The sequence below is a fragment of the Tympanuchus pallidicinctus genome, unplaced genomic scaffold (genome assembly GCF_026119805.1).
Source record: "Tympanuchus pallidicinctus isolate F22 unplaced genomic scaffold, pur_lepc_1.0 scaffold3, whole genome shotgun sequence".
Classification (NCBI taxonomy): Eukaryota; Metazoa; Chordata; class Aves; order Galliformes; family Phasianidae; genus Tympanuchus; species Tympanuchus pallidicinctus.
Genome location: NW_026294747.1, coordinates 44,185,321 through 44,201,850, shown reverse-complemented (window position 1 = coordinate 44,201,850; position 16,530 = coordinate 44,185,321). Strand labels below are relative to the sequence as shown.

General features: G+C 40.6%; 1 protein-coding gene across 2 annotated transcripts in view; it reads left to right on the top strand.

Moving 5' to 3' along the window:
- The window catches only part of ITPK1 (inositol-tetrakisphosphate 1-kinase), a 133,620-nt gene that overhangs the window by 30,562 nt on the left and 86,528 nt on the right, over positions 1 to 16,530 (top strand). For both annotated transcript variants that reach the window (XM_052693152.1, XM_052693153.1), the window contains exon 3: positions 1,192 to 1,216. In XM_052693152.1, the coding sequence (XP_052549112.1) occupies positions 1,192 to 1,216 (25 nt within the window). The remainder of the gene's footprint in view (positions 1 to 1,191; positions 1,217 to 16,530) is intronic.

Here is a 16,530-nt window from a genome sequence, read left to right as displayed (position 1 = left end):
TATAGGAGTCTTTTTCTTCCCAGAGCATAATTGGAATGCATCTGGCTAGCCTCAGGTGCTGTTCTGCAGCAATGCTTCCCACACTCTAATAGCAACACATCAATCACCCACCATTTACAGGCTACTGTTATTTGCAAGAGGGCTTTGAAATTCTCTGTAAGAGGTGCTTGGTTTCATTTTCTTTATAATTTCCTTGCTGAGCAACGATGAGCTCTGTTGTGACTATGTAGTGCATGCATACTGCTTTTCAGCCAGAGAAACTCCAGGCTTGTGAAGTGGAAGAAAGGAAAAATTTATGTCATAGATGCTGATGGATTGCCTGTTCCTTTGGGCATCTTTGTAACCGCCTTCCAAAAGAAAGACTTACTGTATTGGGGAGAAAACTGGAGGAGCCATTGTGCATTCAGCAGTGTGCAACAGTTGTGACTGTGGAAAGCAACATAGGCCCTCATAGATAGAAGGGCGCTGGGGACAGTCAGGCAGCGCTGCCCTGACCTCTCCAGCAAGGGTCTTTGATTTTCACAGATGAGGTTAGTGGGGATGAGGAAAAAAGATTCCAGTCATGTCCTTGCTGAGGCTTTTAATTCTTAAATTAAATTCCTTATGTCCTCAAAGTGAGGAGAAGTTCATGATGTATTTAAATAGCCCTCATGTAGTGGGAAAGTGGCATGGAATAGGAATGACTGGGCTTTGTGCCAGATACTTAGTTCTGCTCTCCAGACTAAAGCAGAAATGGTTTGTTTTTCTTGATAACTTGTCAAATGCACTGACTGAACATTGCTGGGCTGCGTGTACCTGAATCTCAATTCTCATACTAGCAGAGTAGATTGGACTGAACTGGCCCTGCCAGTTTCAGTTCTTGACGTTTTGATTTATGATTAAAACTGAGATGCTCTCCCCCTCGCATCACCCACTTCCCACCTTTGTCCACTGGGTAGCTGCATTGGTCTCAGCATTACAGCTGCTCAGTGCATGTCCCATATCCCCATTGAGACCATGGTTCAGAGACTGCAAACATGCTTCATAGGCAGAATAGAACTGAGCAAATGCTTTCCTGAATTTGAATCAGCGAATGCAGATCTTTAGTGTTTGTGTTCTAGTATGAAGCAACCTTTTACCTTTAATGTTTGCTGTGCGTTTTTCCCACATTCCAACAATAACCTTTTTGTTTTTTTTTTTTTTCTTTTTCAGGAAAAGAGGAGTAGAAGTAGTACAGGTGAGTAAAAACTATTCAGTTATTTTTTTTCTTTCTTTTTTTTTTCCTCTGCTATCAATCCTGTTTTTGGGAAAAGAAATGGATTCGTTTTTGTCAACTATGCATCAAGCTCATCTAGTAGAGGTGACTAAGTGAAAGTGGAGATGAAGTTGATTTTTCTTGTCTTTATTAATTATAAAGATCTGATAGCTGATTAAGTGATATTGATCTGTGCTTACTTTATTTAAGGACGGTCAGATCTAGCAGAAACAGGAGCTGGCCTTTCAAACAGAAGTAGCGGTGTTTTTGTAACCTAGGGAGCAGAGAAGTGATACTGAAGTGCTTTGAAGTTTTAGCCCCTCTGCTGTTAAGTATAAATGTTAGCTACGTCCAAGTGGTCATATTTTACACAAGATGGTACTTAAAGGATGATGCCAACTTGGGAAAGGAATTATGTTAGTATGACAGCTGTTTTGTTATGCCTGCTAAGTCAGAAGACTGTGCTCCTAAAAGATCGAATGGGGAAGCACGTTCTTTTCTTTTGGCCCCTTGTGTGTACTTAGAATAGCTGAGTGTCACAGGATTCACTCTTCCTAGTGCTTACCTGATGCTCATTTTCTAGTCTAGCGTATGCTCGATGTGTTCCTCACACATAGAATCATAGAATCATTGAAGTTGGAAAATATCATCTAGTTCAACTGTCAACCTGCCACCACCATGCCCACTAATCCATGTCTCTCAGTGCCACGTCTCTGCATTTCTTGAGTACCTCCAGGGATGGTGACTCCACCTCCTCCCTGGGCAACCTGTTCCAATGCCACTCTTTATTGAGAAGAAATTTTCCATAATATCCAACCTGAACTTTCCATGGTGCAGCTTGAGACTATTTCCTCTTGTCCTATTATTTCTTATGTCCCAGTAGCAGCAATGAACCTGCCTCAATAGAGGAGAAATGGGCGTTAGTCACTGATAGTTGATGCTGTTCTTGTGTCCTTGTGACTTCACACAAACATGAAGTAGGGACATTTAAAAAGAAAAAAATAAATAATCCATATGATTCTAAAGAATCTTGTCAGAAAAGGCTTTTAAAAAATTACTAGCTAACCTTGGACAAAGCCTTTCTAGTAGGTCTGGTTATCTGAGAACTGCATGGTATTATGAGCAAAGAAAGCACATATTTCATGTCTGAATTTAGGCTTAATTCTAGTACCCTTTCACCACTGCAGCAGCATCTTCCTTGCTTTGTACCTTCTATTGCTCAGAACTAAGAAGCAGCTCTTGTTATAAGTTCTGATAGAGCACCTCTGGATTGATAAGTGCAACCAACGTATGCAAAGTACGTCCTCAACAAGCAGCACAAGGAGAAAGCTAGCCTGTGTTTGTGGCATTCTTTGGTTTACAATCCAATGTCTGCATTTGTTATACATGCCTAGTTCCTGCTGTGTGCACTTCAGCTGTGCCTGTATGAAATGAATTAAATGATCCTATGATTAGATAAAAAGAACAGATGCTGTTTTACCTCTTGGGCTAAAGTTGCTGTCCTTCAGTGTATTATTTGAGTTAAGTCTTTGCTGTATCAGTGTATGCAAGATGCACAAGTGCATTTATTTAGTTAGGTTTTTTTGCTGATGTTTAGTAACTTAATGGCTAGTCATTAGATATTCACAAAATAATTGGAAAGAATGTATTTATTCAGAGAGCATTTGGGAAACATTAGGACAGAACTAAGCAGGACTTTGTAGAGTTTCTTAGATGGTTTTAAATTTTACAGCATTGTTGAGATGCCACACTAACCTATACTGGGAATCTGTGCCCCAAAGGCATACCTGGAATATCAATGCCTGATGCTCTGCTAGGGCAGGGTGGATGGCCACGTGTTTTCACTGCTGGCCTGCATGATGCTTTGTACATGCTAAAGCATGTACTTGTAGTAGCAAGAGATATCTTGGATATCTGTTCTTTGCCTACTCAGTATTCCTAGGAAGCGTGGCTTTTGTCACCTTGCACTGAATTTCCACTAGCCCTGCTTTTAGGTAGAGAATATCTTGATACCGGTCTGCTGGACAAAGTTTGTCTGACAGGGGGGATGTTGTTTACCTATGTTGAGCAGCAAGGTTTCTTTGATTTGTTTCTCCTTCTCCTTTAAAGAACCTGCTCTGGTGTGAGCTGTCTCAAGAGAAGCCAGCTCTATGCATGGTAGAAGACAAATCACTCAAAACGTAGAATACTGATTATCTGTTTTCCTCTTTACATAAATTCCTTTTTTTTTTTTTCTTTTTTTTTTTTTCTTTTTTTCCTGAATGCATACATGCTTCCCAGTTAAAAGTAGCAAGTCAGAAGATGAGGTTCAATTACTGGTTTCCAGGTACCATAATGGACTGGTTTGTGTTGATTTCTGCAGACAGATAATAGTTCATTCTTTTCCAAAAATGTTGTACAAGACCAGGAATTAATTTCCTACTACAGAACAAAAGTCTTAGAAAATTCTTCAAGTAAGCACATACGTGACTTCTGTTTTCTTTGTGCCTCGACTATTCTGGCATCTTCTTATTTTGTTTACTTAGGGCTACTTTCACTGTACAGATTTTCTATACAGTGTTAGATAGCAGTCAAGATTCTGTACACTGTTAGATAGCAGACAAGATTCTGTGACTTGTGTTCAAGTTCTCTGTTTTATCTCTTCTCAGGCTTTGTTATAGCAGAAAGGGTAGTTCCAGCTTCCTGTTTTTATTGGGCTGGGAGACACGCACATTGTCCAATGAGAAGTAGTAGAAGAGTAGGACTGGCAATGGAAAGCTAAGCAGACATGACCCTCTGTTAAAGTTTAAGAAATTGTTTAAGTTCCATATTGAAAACAAAGAACCTCTCAACTCACTGGGTGATAAATAATTTTCTTTGTTATTCTTTACAGAAGTCCTAATTAAATTCTAACAATGAGAATTCACTATAAACTCAATGCATAGGAGCTGAAATGCATTGTGTTATTTAGTACAACTGAGTAACACCCATCAAGCTGTCTAGCTTAAAAGATAGTGCAGAAAATGAATCAAAAAGCTTTCAAAGTTAGGAAGTTTCCAAAGACTGAGCCTTTCCAAAGTCTGAGCCTGCACCCAAACATTTGGGAGCCTCGGATTTATTCTGATCAGACCAGCTCATGTCTTTTTTTCCGGTGACAGAAGTCTGAATAACAACATAAGGTTTGGAAGTGTTTTAGACCTATATTTGCCTCTTGAGACTTAAATCCTAGTCAGCGGGGCAGCTACAAACCATTATCATATTAGAAGGGGAACCAAGCAGAAAGTTCCCTGGATCGAGGGCTGTGTTCAATCTCTTGCCTTGTGGCAGGCTGTTTTCTTGGTTTTTAAGTAGGCATCACCACCACCGTGTTAGGGTGGTTATCCTGCTTGTACACAGAGAGGTAAGGAAATGCTGTTGTTTCGTTTTTAAGGTGGGAACTGAAGAAAACAAAAAACAAACAAAAAAAAAAGAACTGAAGGCCGTATGCAAGCTCTGCAGGAATGCTGTTTCTCTTCCAGCCCAAGTGGTGTTTTGGCAGCTGTGCTGACAGCGCTGCATGGAACAGGGTAGAGCTCAGACGTCTGGGGAGCTGTGGGTTCTCAGACCCTGGGCTGTTGCCTATCATCCTGATTTATTTTCTTGCCAGCTCTCCCAGCCTCTTGCAGCTGGAGCCACCTGAAGAGGTAGCCAGTGGTGGGGTGGCGATGCCCTGAATGGTGACATGGACTCAGAGCCCCAGTAGTACCATGGCCTGTAGGCCATTGGGCAGGCAGCAGCTTTGGCGCTAGCCTGGGCTGCCAGGGCACTAAGTGCTTCAACAAAAGCCTTTCTTAATTTCTTTCATCAGTTTCAAGGGGAATACTGCTTCTGTAGTTATGCAGTGATTGGCTAATTAGACATTAGCAGTAATAAAAAAAATCTTCTCTATTAATGGAATCTAGCAAATATGGGTTTTGAGAAGTTTCTGAAACATAAAGCTGTTTCTGACCCTTTTTTTTTTTTTTTTTTTTTTTTTTTAAAAGCTTGCTTTTGTTCAGTTTCACCCCTCAAGATTAATGTAGGGCCAAATTTAGAGTTGCATACTGTCAGCTTTTCTTCAGCCACTACAGTATTCTATTTCTTATAACTGTGCATTGGTGAGGAAAAGAAAGAACATCTCCATATACCTTGTTTTTCAGGAAAAAGTCTGTTTGGCTTAGTTTGAAGAATGTGAGATTGAAAACATGTGCAGTGAAGTGGAAATCATCACAAGTACCTCTGATGGGGACATGCATTTATTTTTGTTTCACAAGCTATGCAAATCCAGAATAATTAGCTGCAGCCCTTTGGCTTCTGACAGATTGCCAGTTCCGTCTTTGTGTGACAAAGTTTGGAGCCTTCGTATTCCTCGGGACTTCAAAGCCCTTTCGAGCACTTCCACACCCAGGCTTTCCTAGAGCTCTAGCTTACTTTTTTTTTCTTTCAAATTTTAAATAGTTAAGATTTCCTATTTTCCGTGTGTATTTTTGGTTCTGATGAGCACTAATGCTCTCTTTTATCTTGGAGAGATGTTCTAGTTGGTTGGCTATAAAACTGGGATTAGTCATTGTATTTCAAGCTGCACATTTTTTAATAGCAATGGGATATGGAGGACAACATGTTTTTCAGTGTGGAACAGCTGATTGTAGTAGTTACAATGGTCTAGGCTGCTGTTTTGTTTTTCCTTTCTTTCCCTTCAGCCCTCTGGGAATTAAGATATTTGAAATCTTTTACTTTCGAGAAGCAAACTGTCCTTTGGGCTGTGAGTTTTACTTATGAGAGCAAAGGAGAATTGAGGGTCCCTTACCCCCTTCCTAAATCTTCAATCAAAGTGAAATACCAATGGCAAGAGTTTCCACTAATTGTTGCCAGGGAACAGTTGTTTTCTTGAAATGCAGAGAGGTTTATTTTCACATGAAGTATTAATGGAATAGGCTTGGAACGGCAGCAGTCTAATGAGAAGAGAGCTTATAAAGTATATATTCAAAAGCATGTACAGAAAGATGTGACTGGAAAGCTTCCAAAGCAAGCAGGTTTATTGAGATGTTGGAGAGCTGGCTCTGTAGTACAGGGAGAAGAAAGTTTTATTTTTACATGCATGCCAACCCCTCGTTACAGTGCATGTTCTCCTCAGTATGGCAGTCAGTTTTGTCTGTATTGCATTTTTGGAAATGATGCTACAAAAGCCCTCCAACCCTTCTTAGTCTGGATTGTCTAGATGCTTTGTGTGCTGGGAGGTGAAAGCAACTGGTTAAAATCTTGAGAAGATTATAACACAGAAGCATGCAGTGATAGTGCTTAGTATTTGGGAAGCCTCAGAGTGGGGTCTTCAAAAAATAATAAGTTGCAGTGATAAAAGTCCCTCAGGAATAGCAAGTCTGTGGAAAAAAAAACTGCCAGGCCTCTGATCCTTCTCAGATCCTTCTCAGAAGGGGAGATCCTTCTACATGAGACCATCTTGGTACTTAAGGAGCAGCCCTGCCCAGAAGGAATGGAGCACAGGTTCCAGAACAGGGAGAGATGGCTTTGGCACATTGCTACCTATTGCATCAGCAGACTGGTCAGGGAGGTACAGTATGGCCCTTTCTGGTCCAGTGGGGAAGAAGAATAAATACACATCTGGTGGGGCAGGGAAGGGAGAGAAAACAGCAGAACATTTTCATCATGTGGATTGAACAGATTAAATAAATATGCACTTTGTCTAATTTTTAAGAATGAAGTCAGTCAAAATGCAGTTAGATCACTATTCTTGGGGAGTGAATGTGAGATCTGAGAGGAAGTGTTTGTGGCTCAGAGATGTTCAGTCTCTTACCGACTGGTTGTATTGCTTTCTTTTGACTTTAAATCCCACCAGCTTTGGATGAGGTGTGGAATCTGAAGTCACTTGCCAGAATTTCTTGGGTGAGTGAAAACTTTACTAAGATTTAGAAATCTGTGGTGAGTAGCCTTCAAGTTTGAGATTGTTCTGCTTTGGCCTGTGAAGCCTTCTCTGTCATTTGTGTTCTCCCATCTCCTGACTACGTCATGATGAGATGGTGATGCCTACCACTGCTGAAGGCTGGGAGCTGGGATGCCTTGGATGGAAGTCTATGCACTCTGGGAACTTTGCCAAAGGTTTATCTGATTATAGTAGGACTGAGATTGCAATGGGGAGGTGCCCCACTTACTGCAGGCACTTTGGACGCTCTTGAAAAGTCTGTTTCTGCTTTCTAGTGAAGATATTTTTCCATTTACTGGAATGCCATTTAAGTTGCTTCAAGATATCTGAATTGAGTAGATTTAAAGTAAGATGAGTGTGTAAAGGAGAAGAGGAGTAATAATGGGTGCTGGTAATTTCTAAACGTTGCTGTATATAGTACTCTTTCAGCCATCAACATCATCTTCCCAGATACTTACACAAACTGCAAAGCTTCTTAAAACCATCCTCAGGAAACAGTACAAATGAAAGTAAGAGCTTAAAGGAAATATTGATTCTTATGCTTGGGAATAGAACTTTTATGTGCTTGCTTTTGACTAGAAATATTTTGTAGCATATAGTCAGGTCTTTGCACAAAGCAGCAGTTGGACACTGCTTTTATTAATAATGATTACTGCAGTGATACCCATGGGTCACCAAAGAACAAACTTAAATGTTAGTCTGCATTAAAGATTATTATCATATATAAGATTATTCATCTCACTGGATACAAGTGTTAGGGTATCAAACCAGGGCAAATTTTACTTTTACAACCAACCTGTCTTGTGTGGCTAGCTGAAATTGCTAAGTATATGTTGAAGTACAAATATGCACATGGTTCTTTTGACATTTTTCATCTGAAGTTTTTTTTTCTCAGAGTAGGAGGGAAAGGGGAATGATTTGATTCAGTTCCAAAGGTGACTGTACCTCTGACCCTAACACTGAGATGTCCTCTCTCGGCTGAATAACAATCCTGTGTCAGTTTAGGGAGTGAAATCATTTGGTTCTCCTGCTCAAGCAGAGCTGCAAGCTTACTCTCGTGATTCTAACCTTGTCTTCACTCTTGGGGCTTTGTTCAACAAGTACAGGGATGTTCCCTTGGGAGTAGCGTCTCTCATCTCCCCCCATAGCTAAGACTTGCTTCAATCAAAAGCTTCACAGGAAGAATATCATCAAAATTGGAGTGTGGGGAAGTCTCTTACTATTGACTCTTCTTTTTTTCAACTTCTGCAAAAATTACTTCTTTGATCTTAGCTGTCATCTGAGATGCTTGCATTTGGAGATCCATTTTATTGCATGCTTATTCTGTCTTATAGTGCTTCACAGTTAAATGAGTTAAGTTCATTACTGTCACAAGATTGAATGATGAACCAATGAAACATGGTATTTAAAGACAGAAGGCCTAAAGTTTCTTAACTTTTGCTGTGTGCTAGTGTATTAATGGAAAGCTCTTGTATACTTGATAAATTATTTTTAATTACTGTCTCTATAGTTTTTGAGAATATTTGCTACTGACCAAAAGCAGCATGGTTAATAGCTTAGGGTGGGAGTTTCTGAGTCTGATGAGGAAGGAAGAGAACCAGTAGAAATGCAGAAGACTGTAAACATAGTTTCTCTAAAATGAGGTAGGAGTGTGTAATTCAAAATGTTTCTTCTTAACATGAGGTCACATCTATGGAAAATTTGAAAGGGTTTTTGTATTGGTTTTTTCATCTCTTCTCTTACATGACTTGTCGAAAAGGAGACGGCTGCTTCAGTTTCCTAGATGAGATGAATGTCATTCTCTGTTGGTATTGCAGAAGCGAGGGTGGGCCAGCAATTATTAATAACTGGATTGAAATATTCATTGGATACCTAAGGAGAGATGATCAGTCTTAAGTGGTCCCCTTAGTAAGTGTTGGAAATAGGGTCCCTCTTATTGAACAGCTCTTTCTGAAGAAGGGATTCAGGTCTGGAGTTAACTTTCCTTTCATAGACTATGGAAGGAGGCTGGAGACAGAAGCCTCCTTCTGTCAGGTTTGTGGGAATTTGTATCTATTTTCTCCTATTCACGTCAGGAATGATAATCATCTGAAGATGTTGTGCTACTGACAAGGTGTGGGATCTGCGCTACTCCTGCTAACTCTTCCATAAAGCTGTATAGTTTTGTTCCTAGGAGGTTTAGTTTCCTGGTGCTCTCTGGTTCAGTTAAGCAAAATAAACCCAAACCTGTGATCAGTCTATAGAATAGATTCAGGACTTGTCCTGTTCTTTGGCTGTTATTTTAGGATCCAAGCCACCTCACTCAATTCCACTGATCACAGCTTTCCAACCTGAGGTTGCTTCAGTAGTTTACAGTATTCTCATTTAGTTTCCCAAGAGGTATGCTTCCCTGAATCGAAGGGGTTTTGTATCTAAGTTAAGGTTGCTATATGCATTAGGTTACATGGATCTCACATCCTTGTTTGAGTATTTATTCTAATGTGGGCATTTACTTCAGTTTAGTTAGTGAAGAGTTTTTATTTTAAATAAAACTTCCCTGACCAAATGCAAACAAGTTATTTACAGTGTTTTGACAGAGTAATCTAAAGATGGGAATGGAAAACATGCCATTAGGGCTGAGCTAAGAGACTGAGATGTAAGGGAAGCAACTGTTGCAGAGGAGTTTCTGGCTGAATTTGCAAACAGAGAAGAGCTTTTAAGATTTGTTTTCATAGTAAATTGTTGATTGGAGCCAAAAGCTTCCTTTACTCAAAGGTCTAAGTGCATCTGAAAATGTTTTCTTGCACAGGAATCTTCACTGCACAACCCTGCTGCCCTGTAGCCTTAGCAGCATGGAGTTCCTGTGTTGGGATTGCTCACTGCCTTACTGATTGCAAAGATTGGAGGACAAGCTAACTGCAGTCCATAGAGAATTTATATTGATTGCAAAGAGATTGTTTTAATTTAGGCGAGCTTAGAAAATGTTCGTTCTTGTGACCTAGTTGAGTTTATCTTGTAATACCCCTTCTTTTATGGAAATGTCCTTAAGTGGTTGAAAAAAGAACAGCAGCTGTAAAGGGGAAAGCAGAAATTTTTCTTTGAACTGTGAGTGCAAAGCAGTTTGAAAAAGAGGCGAAGCAGATTAGACGTTCTGAAGCCTGCTGCGGTGAATTCATGCCATTCAAGCTCTTAATGGCTGACTTAGTTCACTAAGTGACCAAAAAGGAGCTAGAGAGAGCACTGGCTCCTTGCTGGTGGCAAATCCATCCGCTTGTAGCCAAAAGGGCAGGTTGGCGTCCGGCAGCTCCTAGCAGAGATGCTCCTGCACCAACTGCAGGACCTGGTGGCTCTGCCCCATGTTGCTCTTGACTCCTGCAGGGCTAGGAGATCAGCCTCAGTCTGTCCCAGTGGATGTGCTCAGTGCCCAGGTTCTCTTCTGCTTGCTTTTGCTAGATGCTGCAATTGCTTATCCTAGATATTACTGAGAGCTGGGTCTCTTCTAAACTAATTTAATCTGCTTGTACAATTAGATTAGTGCATTTGGATCTATTCTGGATCTTTTGGACTAAGTCTGTAGCAGTGCTGAATATTCCCAGTTTTTGAGGCTTGCTTTTTACAACTGCAGTCAAATATTCTCATGGAGTCTTAACTCTGTTTACAGCATATATATGTTTCAAGTAACGCTGTGCTGACTGTTTTGCTTTGTGTAAGGAATTGCAGTGTAAATGTATATGTATGAAATCAGTCTGTCCACAGAGATGCTGTCTTAAAGCTATCCTTCATTAGTGCCCTGACATACCTGTCTGTAGCCAAGTTTTAATGCGGTATTACCATCACATTAATATTTAAAAGAGCTATTAGAGAATTTATTTCAGTTTCAGTGGATAGGTTTACAAAGTATTATTAGTGGCAATTGTGAATTTGATTTTCTTCTGAATTTTCTGAAGGTTGATGTGGTGCAACTTCATTCACTGAGTCTATTAGGGATGTTTACACTTCTGTCTGAAGAATTTTGTGTGTTTGTAGAGGATCACTTAGCAACAGCCTATGGCATGGTGAAGTTGCCTCTGACATTCTCATGTTAGTATGGTGAACCTTAAAACAATGAGGGAACGCCCAGAAACAGCAAGTAAATAGAAATTTACAGCAAAACAAAGCAGTTTGTGTAGTGAAGAGCTCCACTGTTTCTTTGGGGGACTGTCTAAAATTCTTTACTTCTTGGTCTTTGTTTACATTGCTGTCATCCTGATGCAGTGATGGGTCTGTGCTTCTACAGATGTTCATGTCAGTTCTGCAGATGTTGTAATGGAGCATCTCCTGAGTATTTACAAAAGAAGCAACTCTTTGATATTAAATCAGCTCAAACTAATCTGTTAAATACTAACTAGTCCTTCACCAACTGATAGCTAAGGAATGGAAGTTCCCAAGTCTTGGATTTCTGCACGTTTCAGGTCACATTATTGTATATTGATACAAATAAGTTGCTTGACATGAATGACCTAGCTTGCACTGGGAGGTGAAAACTGAATGCAAGCAGAAAACATTTCTCTTTTTCAGAAATTGTCCCCAGGATCTGAGATGTGGACACAACACAAAGTAAATGCCCCACATCTGTGTTTGTCAGGCAACAGTAACTTGACAGGAATATAGCTGAAATTGTGTTTATGGACCTTGGTTTGAGTGGCCTGTAGCATGTGAGAGAAATGCTGAGTCTTAAAATACATGTTTTGTATACCTGTGTGTGTATCTATATGTACAGACACACCTATTCCTTCTGATCTGAATGTAGGCTGAAGAAATTCTACCATTTCTTGACCTGTTGATGAAGAAACCATACTGCAGTATTTGCATTTATGTCTAGGATTCCTTGAGTTTTAAGAGTTTGGGTATGAAGAGAAGTTTCAGTAGAGAAGGTGAGTTTTGGTGGAATTGAGTTTGTTGATCATCACATTCCCGCAGTGACCTCCAGTTCTGAGCCCTGTGATCTCAAATCCAGCCTTTTCAAGGAAGAGAGAACCGGGTACCTTCCTGTTTTCTTTGAAAAACAGTCTTACCAAATTTGCTCTTGTAGCACGGGGGGTTTGAAGATACAGTACTGAGCATGAGTCGTGATGTTCTTATCTGGAAAAGGGAGGTGAACTTAACAGGACACCATCTTTCATCGATCCCTAATTTATTCTGCTTACGGTAACTCTGTGAGTTGGAAAAGTTCAGCAGGAGAGCAATCTATTGAATCCTGTCAGTCTGCAAAACCAAAACTGTTTCTGTAACGTATTTTAAGCTCACAGCGTTGAGGTCTGTGTGTGTAGCATACTTTGCTGTTTCGAAGGTTGTAATGCCGCTCGCTTGCTTTGTTCCTAACACTGCAGGTGTTGAAAATTGTACTTCACTGGGCTGTCAAGGTCATGGGTTTATCTAAGATAAACCAGCCGTAAGGAGCTGGGGCAAGCTATGCCTTTACACATGCCGGCTGTTTTGGGCTGGGTTATCGCAGTTTGTTTAACCTGGCAGCAGAGGTCAAACAAAACCTGTCTTGGTTGTCTTGTTCTGTGCATTGCAGAAAGGGCCTATCTAAAGTTGTGCTGACCTTTCTGCAGGTCTTTGAGGCAGCCAGTGGTTTGAAGAACCTGCATTTGATGGAAATGAGAAGCCATGAATTAAGTGGTTGTGGTTGGAGCTTTCACTTAAGTGATCCTGTTGCACTTGTTTACATATAGAATCACGTTCCTGTGATTTCAGTCTAGCTTTTGGAGCTCTGCAGCAAACTTACCTCTCCTGTCTGACATCTGTGTTGATCAGTGGACCACTGTATACTTGAATACCTATAATCTAATGTGTTTATCCTTCCACCTATTTCAAAAGCTATGCATTTGATTAAGAAAAGTGTGTAAAAGGATAGAGGCTGTACAAGCTAATTCTAAAACAAAAGACCATTAAAATAATCTTTGTGTATATGCTTTGTTAAGGCTAACAGTGAAAACACTGGATGACACTTTTTTAATGTGTTATAGTTCTGGAATAAGATGCTCAAAATGTAGCAATAGCACGTGTACAAAAATGTTCTAGTTTCTCAATCTCCATATTGGAAGCATGTGTTTATGTCAAGGATACTTATAACTTGCTAGTCGTTGCTTACATGTAATCTGTTTTTGAGTTTTGCCTGCTCATTTCAGTTTTGAAAGTGGGACTTGACTTCTTTTGACTGAATGTTTCTGCACCTCACAGAAGCAGGGTGAGCCTGAAGGACAGATTCAGAAGAGTAAATTTCAAACTTCAAGCCACTGTTTGCGCTGGCTTGCATTCATCTTTGTTCCCCTTCACAAATGTCTCTGCTGGGGTGTTCAGAACAGGCTGTACAGAAGGACATGTCTTTGGGGCCTGCCCTGTGCTTGTTCTTGAAGCTGGCTGGAGGCAAGCCAGCTCTTGGTTTTGAGGTTGCAAAACTGTGCTGGTGTGGCAAGGGACAGGCTTTGTTTCTCAGCTGGACTTAACAAGGCTCCTGAGCTCCATGCCACATTGGAAAGCCACAGCATCCCTTGGAGAGCCAGGTTACAACTATGTTGCAATGCACCAGGCATGCCACCGCCTGCGTGTGACCACAAACCTACTCAAAAGCTGTAAATTCATGCAGGCATAGTTGTTGAATTTGAAAGACGCCTCCAGCATGAGGAACTGTCTGTAGGGATCGTCCTCTCCTGCTCCATGCTGGCTGGGTTTTAGCTCATGCTGCTGTGTTTCTGCAGCACCTTGTTTCTTGTACTGAGGAAGGAGTGCTCAGCACCTCATTTGTTACCTGAGCTGGAAGCTGGAGTGCTTGGCGGTAACAGAAGGTGGAAGACCTGAGCGTGCTAATGTTTGTGGTAGCATTGCAGCCATCAGCCTCCTTATGGAATGTTGAATGCTGGGCCGCTACTGAATATCAGACCTAACCAGGATGGAGTGTGTCGCTAGCCCCAGATTTTCATGATGTTCCTGAAGATTCTGGATATGGCTTAGAGAGAATGGCTGGAATATAACATTTGTCAGCATTGCAATGGAAATGATATATTCTAATCAGGAGAAAACAATCATTTAAAGTTATTCCTTAACCTCAGGTTATCTTCCCAGTTAGCTGAAATGAACTTGGAATCATTTTTCATATTTTTATTATTTCTACAAAGTTAAGTGTTTTGACAGGTCACTGGTTATGCTGGAGGTCTTGGTGAGGGGAGGTTCTGTGGTTTGTGCCATGGGACATGTCAGATGGTTGTACTGGACCATTACCTAATCTGAAAGTCTGGGGGTTAAATTGCAAAGTAACGAGCTTGTATTTCAAAGGTGCTTACAGCTGCTATTGAGATACGTGGAAAATGCCAAACACTCTAGATGTTTCCTTTGGGTGTAAATATGAATGCAGAATGCAGATGCCCATTCTGAACAGTCTTGTATGTGAGTTCTGTCATTTGTGTCATCCCCCCTAAATGTTAGCTGAAAATCTTTCTGAATGAATTCCAAATGCCAGCAAGTTTTCTGACTGTCATGACATGCATTGCTTCTATTGGGATTGCTCTAGTCTTTAATGATGTGAGCAGGGATGGGAGACTCCTGTTTCTGGGGCACAGGAAAGCATCACCTCTCAGATCCCTGTGTTGAAGCTATTCCATGATGTCTTTCCCGTACAAGCATTTGGATAAATTTGCAATACTTTTATTGCTACTTTGGGGAGACTTTTCTAATTTGGGGGACTTCTTAAATTTGACACCAAAATATCCTAAATTCCACATGCAGTAGCTTGTGTGCCATCAGTGGACTTGCAGTTTCAATGAGATTATCGTACAGTTATGCTCTACAAAACCATTTGATTTTGGTATTTGTTTCTCATATCTCTATTTAAGAAAAAATGTTTGTGTTTGTAAATCTACTTCTTGTTGGTAGTGTGGCATAAGAAAGCTAAAATTGCAGCTTTTTATATGCAGAAGTTGTATTTATTTCCTAGTAGCTTTGCAGAACAAAAAGTTCTGTTAATGCTTCAGTGACTCTACACTTTTTTTTTTGCACTTAGCTGGATACCATATTCAAATAGGAATGTGTGTTTTTCATATATGGGCTAGCTATGTGGAGGGGAAAGAAGGGAAGTCATACAAAATTCTATATGAACTCCTTTTTTTTTTTTTTTTTTTTTTTAGCTTTTATAAGAAATTTACCCCAGATACTTCAAATATTTGGAGAGAGACTTTGATTCTGTGGAAACAACTCAAATTCAGCAGATGCAAATCTAGAAACCAAGTAGTGAGATGACTTGCAGATACTCTTCTCATCTAAAGAAAGTACCGTGCAGGCAAGGCAGTGCATTGCTGCTTTGTGCTGTAGAAAGAGCACTGTTAATGTGTTTTTTTTCTTCTGCATTTTAGAAGGGAGGAAGGGGGTGAGCTTTTTCTTTCTAACTGTTTAGAGGTAGGGTGCATCTTTGCAAACAGTGTTGCAGCAGAATGGTTGGTGAGTCTATACTGGAGCTTAAGAAAATCAGTAGGAAGGATCTGAAGGCAGTTCTCATTGTGAAGTCAGGTTTAACATTTTCACTCATCCATGTGGGTTGTTGCTTAGTTTGGTTTTGCCAGCAGTGACTGGGTCAGTGGTGTGAGCAAAGCTGAGATGTCTGTGCCAAGCAAGACCTGTGCAGATGAGATTGTCAGCATTTTTCTCTGCTGGAAGAGGCAGCTTTGTGTGGGACCTGGGGCAGTGTCTGTGTGGAGTAGCTGGAAAAGCAGTGTTATCTCTTAGGGATGTTAATAGTGGCATCTTTTCCATTCACAGAATCACAGAATGGCCAGGGTTGGAAGGGACCTCAAGGATCATGAATCTCCAGCCCCCCTGCCACTTGCAGGGCCACCAACCTCCATGTTAAATGCTAAACCAGGCTGCCCAGGGCCCCATTCGAACTGGTTAATCTGAAGAAGAGCATGAGATACGTAGTTACGGTGTTGATTTGGACCTAAGTCAGTGTCACTCTGTCCTTTTTGCTTCTGCTCATTTCCTTAGGAAGATCAAGGCTAACGTAAGTGTGTCTTCCATGCATGACCATGTGCTGTAGACAGAGCAGTCCCAGCCATGGCTTTGAGAATACCATGCATTTTCTCCAAAACTCTGAGAACTTTCTGATTCTGAAATAGCAGCCTAATGTCACAAGCTTGGTACGTGTAACATAAAGAAAGACTGGGAAAGAGAAGTTTTATTACGAGGAAAACAGAGGTCACCCCTCCTTCAGGCACGGGATAAAGTAAAGAAACTTTTACGTTCCCTGGTTAAAAATAAAAAAAATAAAAATAAAAAAAAAATTCCCTTGTTGCTCATTCCAAAAGGAAAATCCAGCCAAATCAAGGAGTTCAGAATAAGTCCAGTAAAT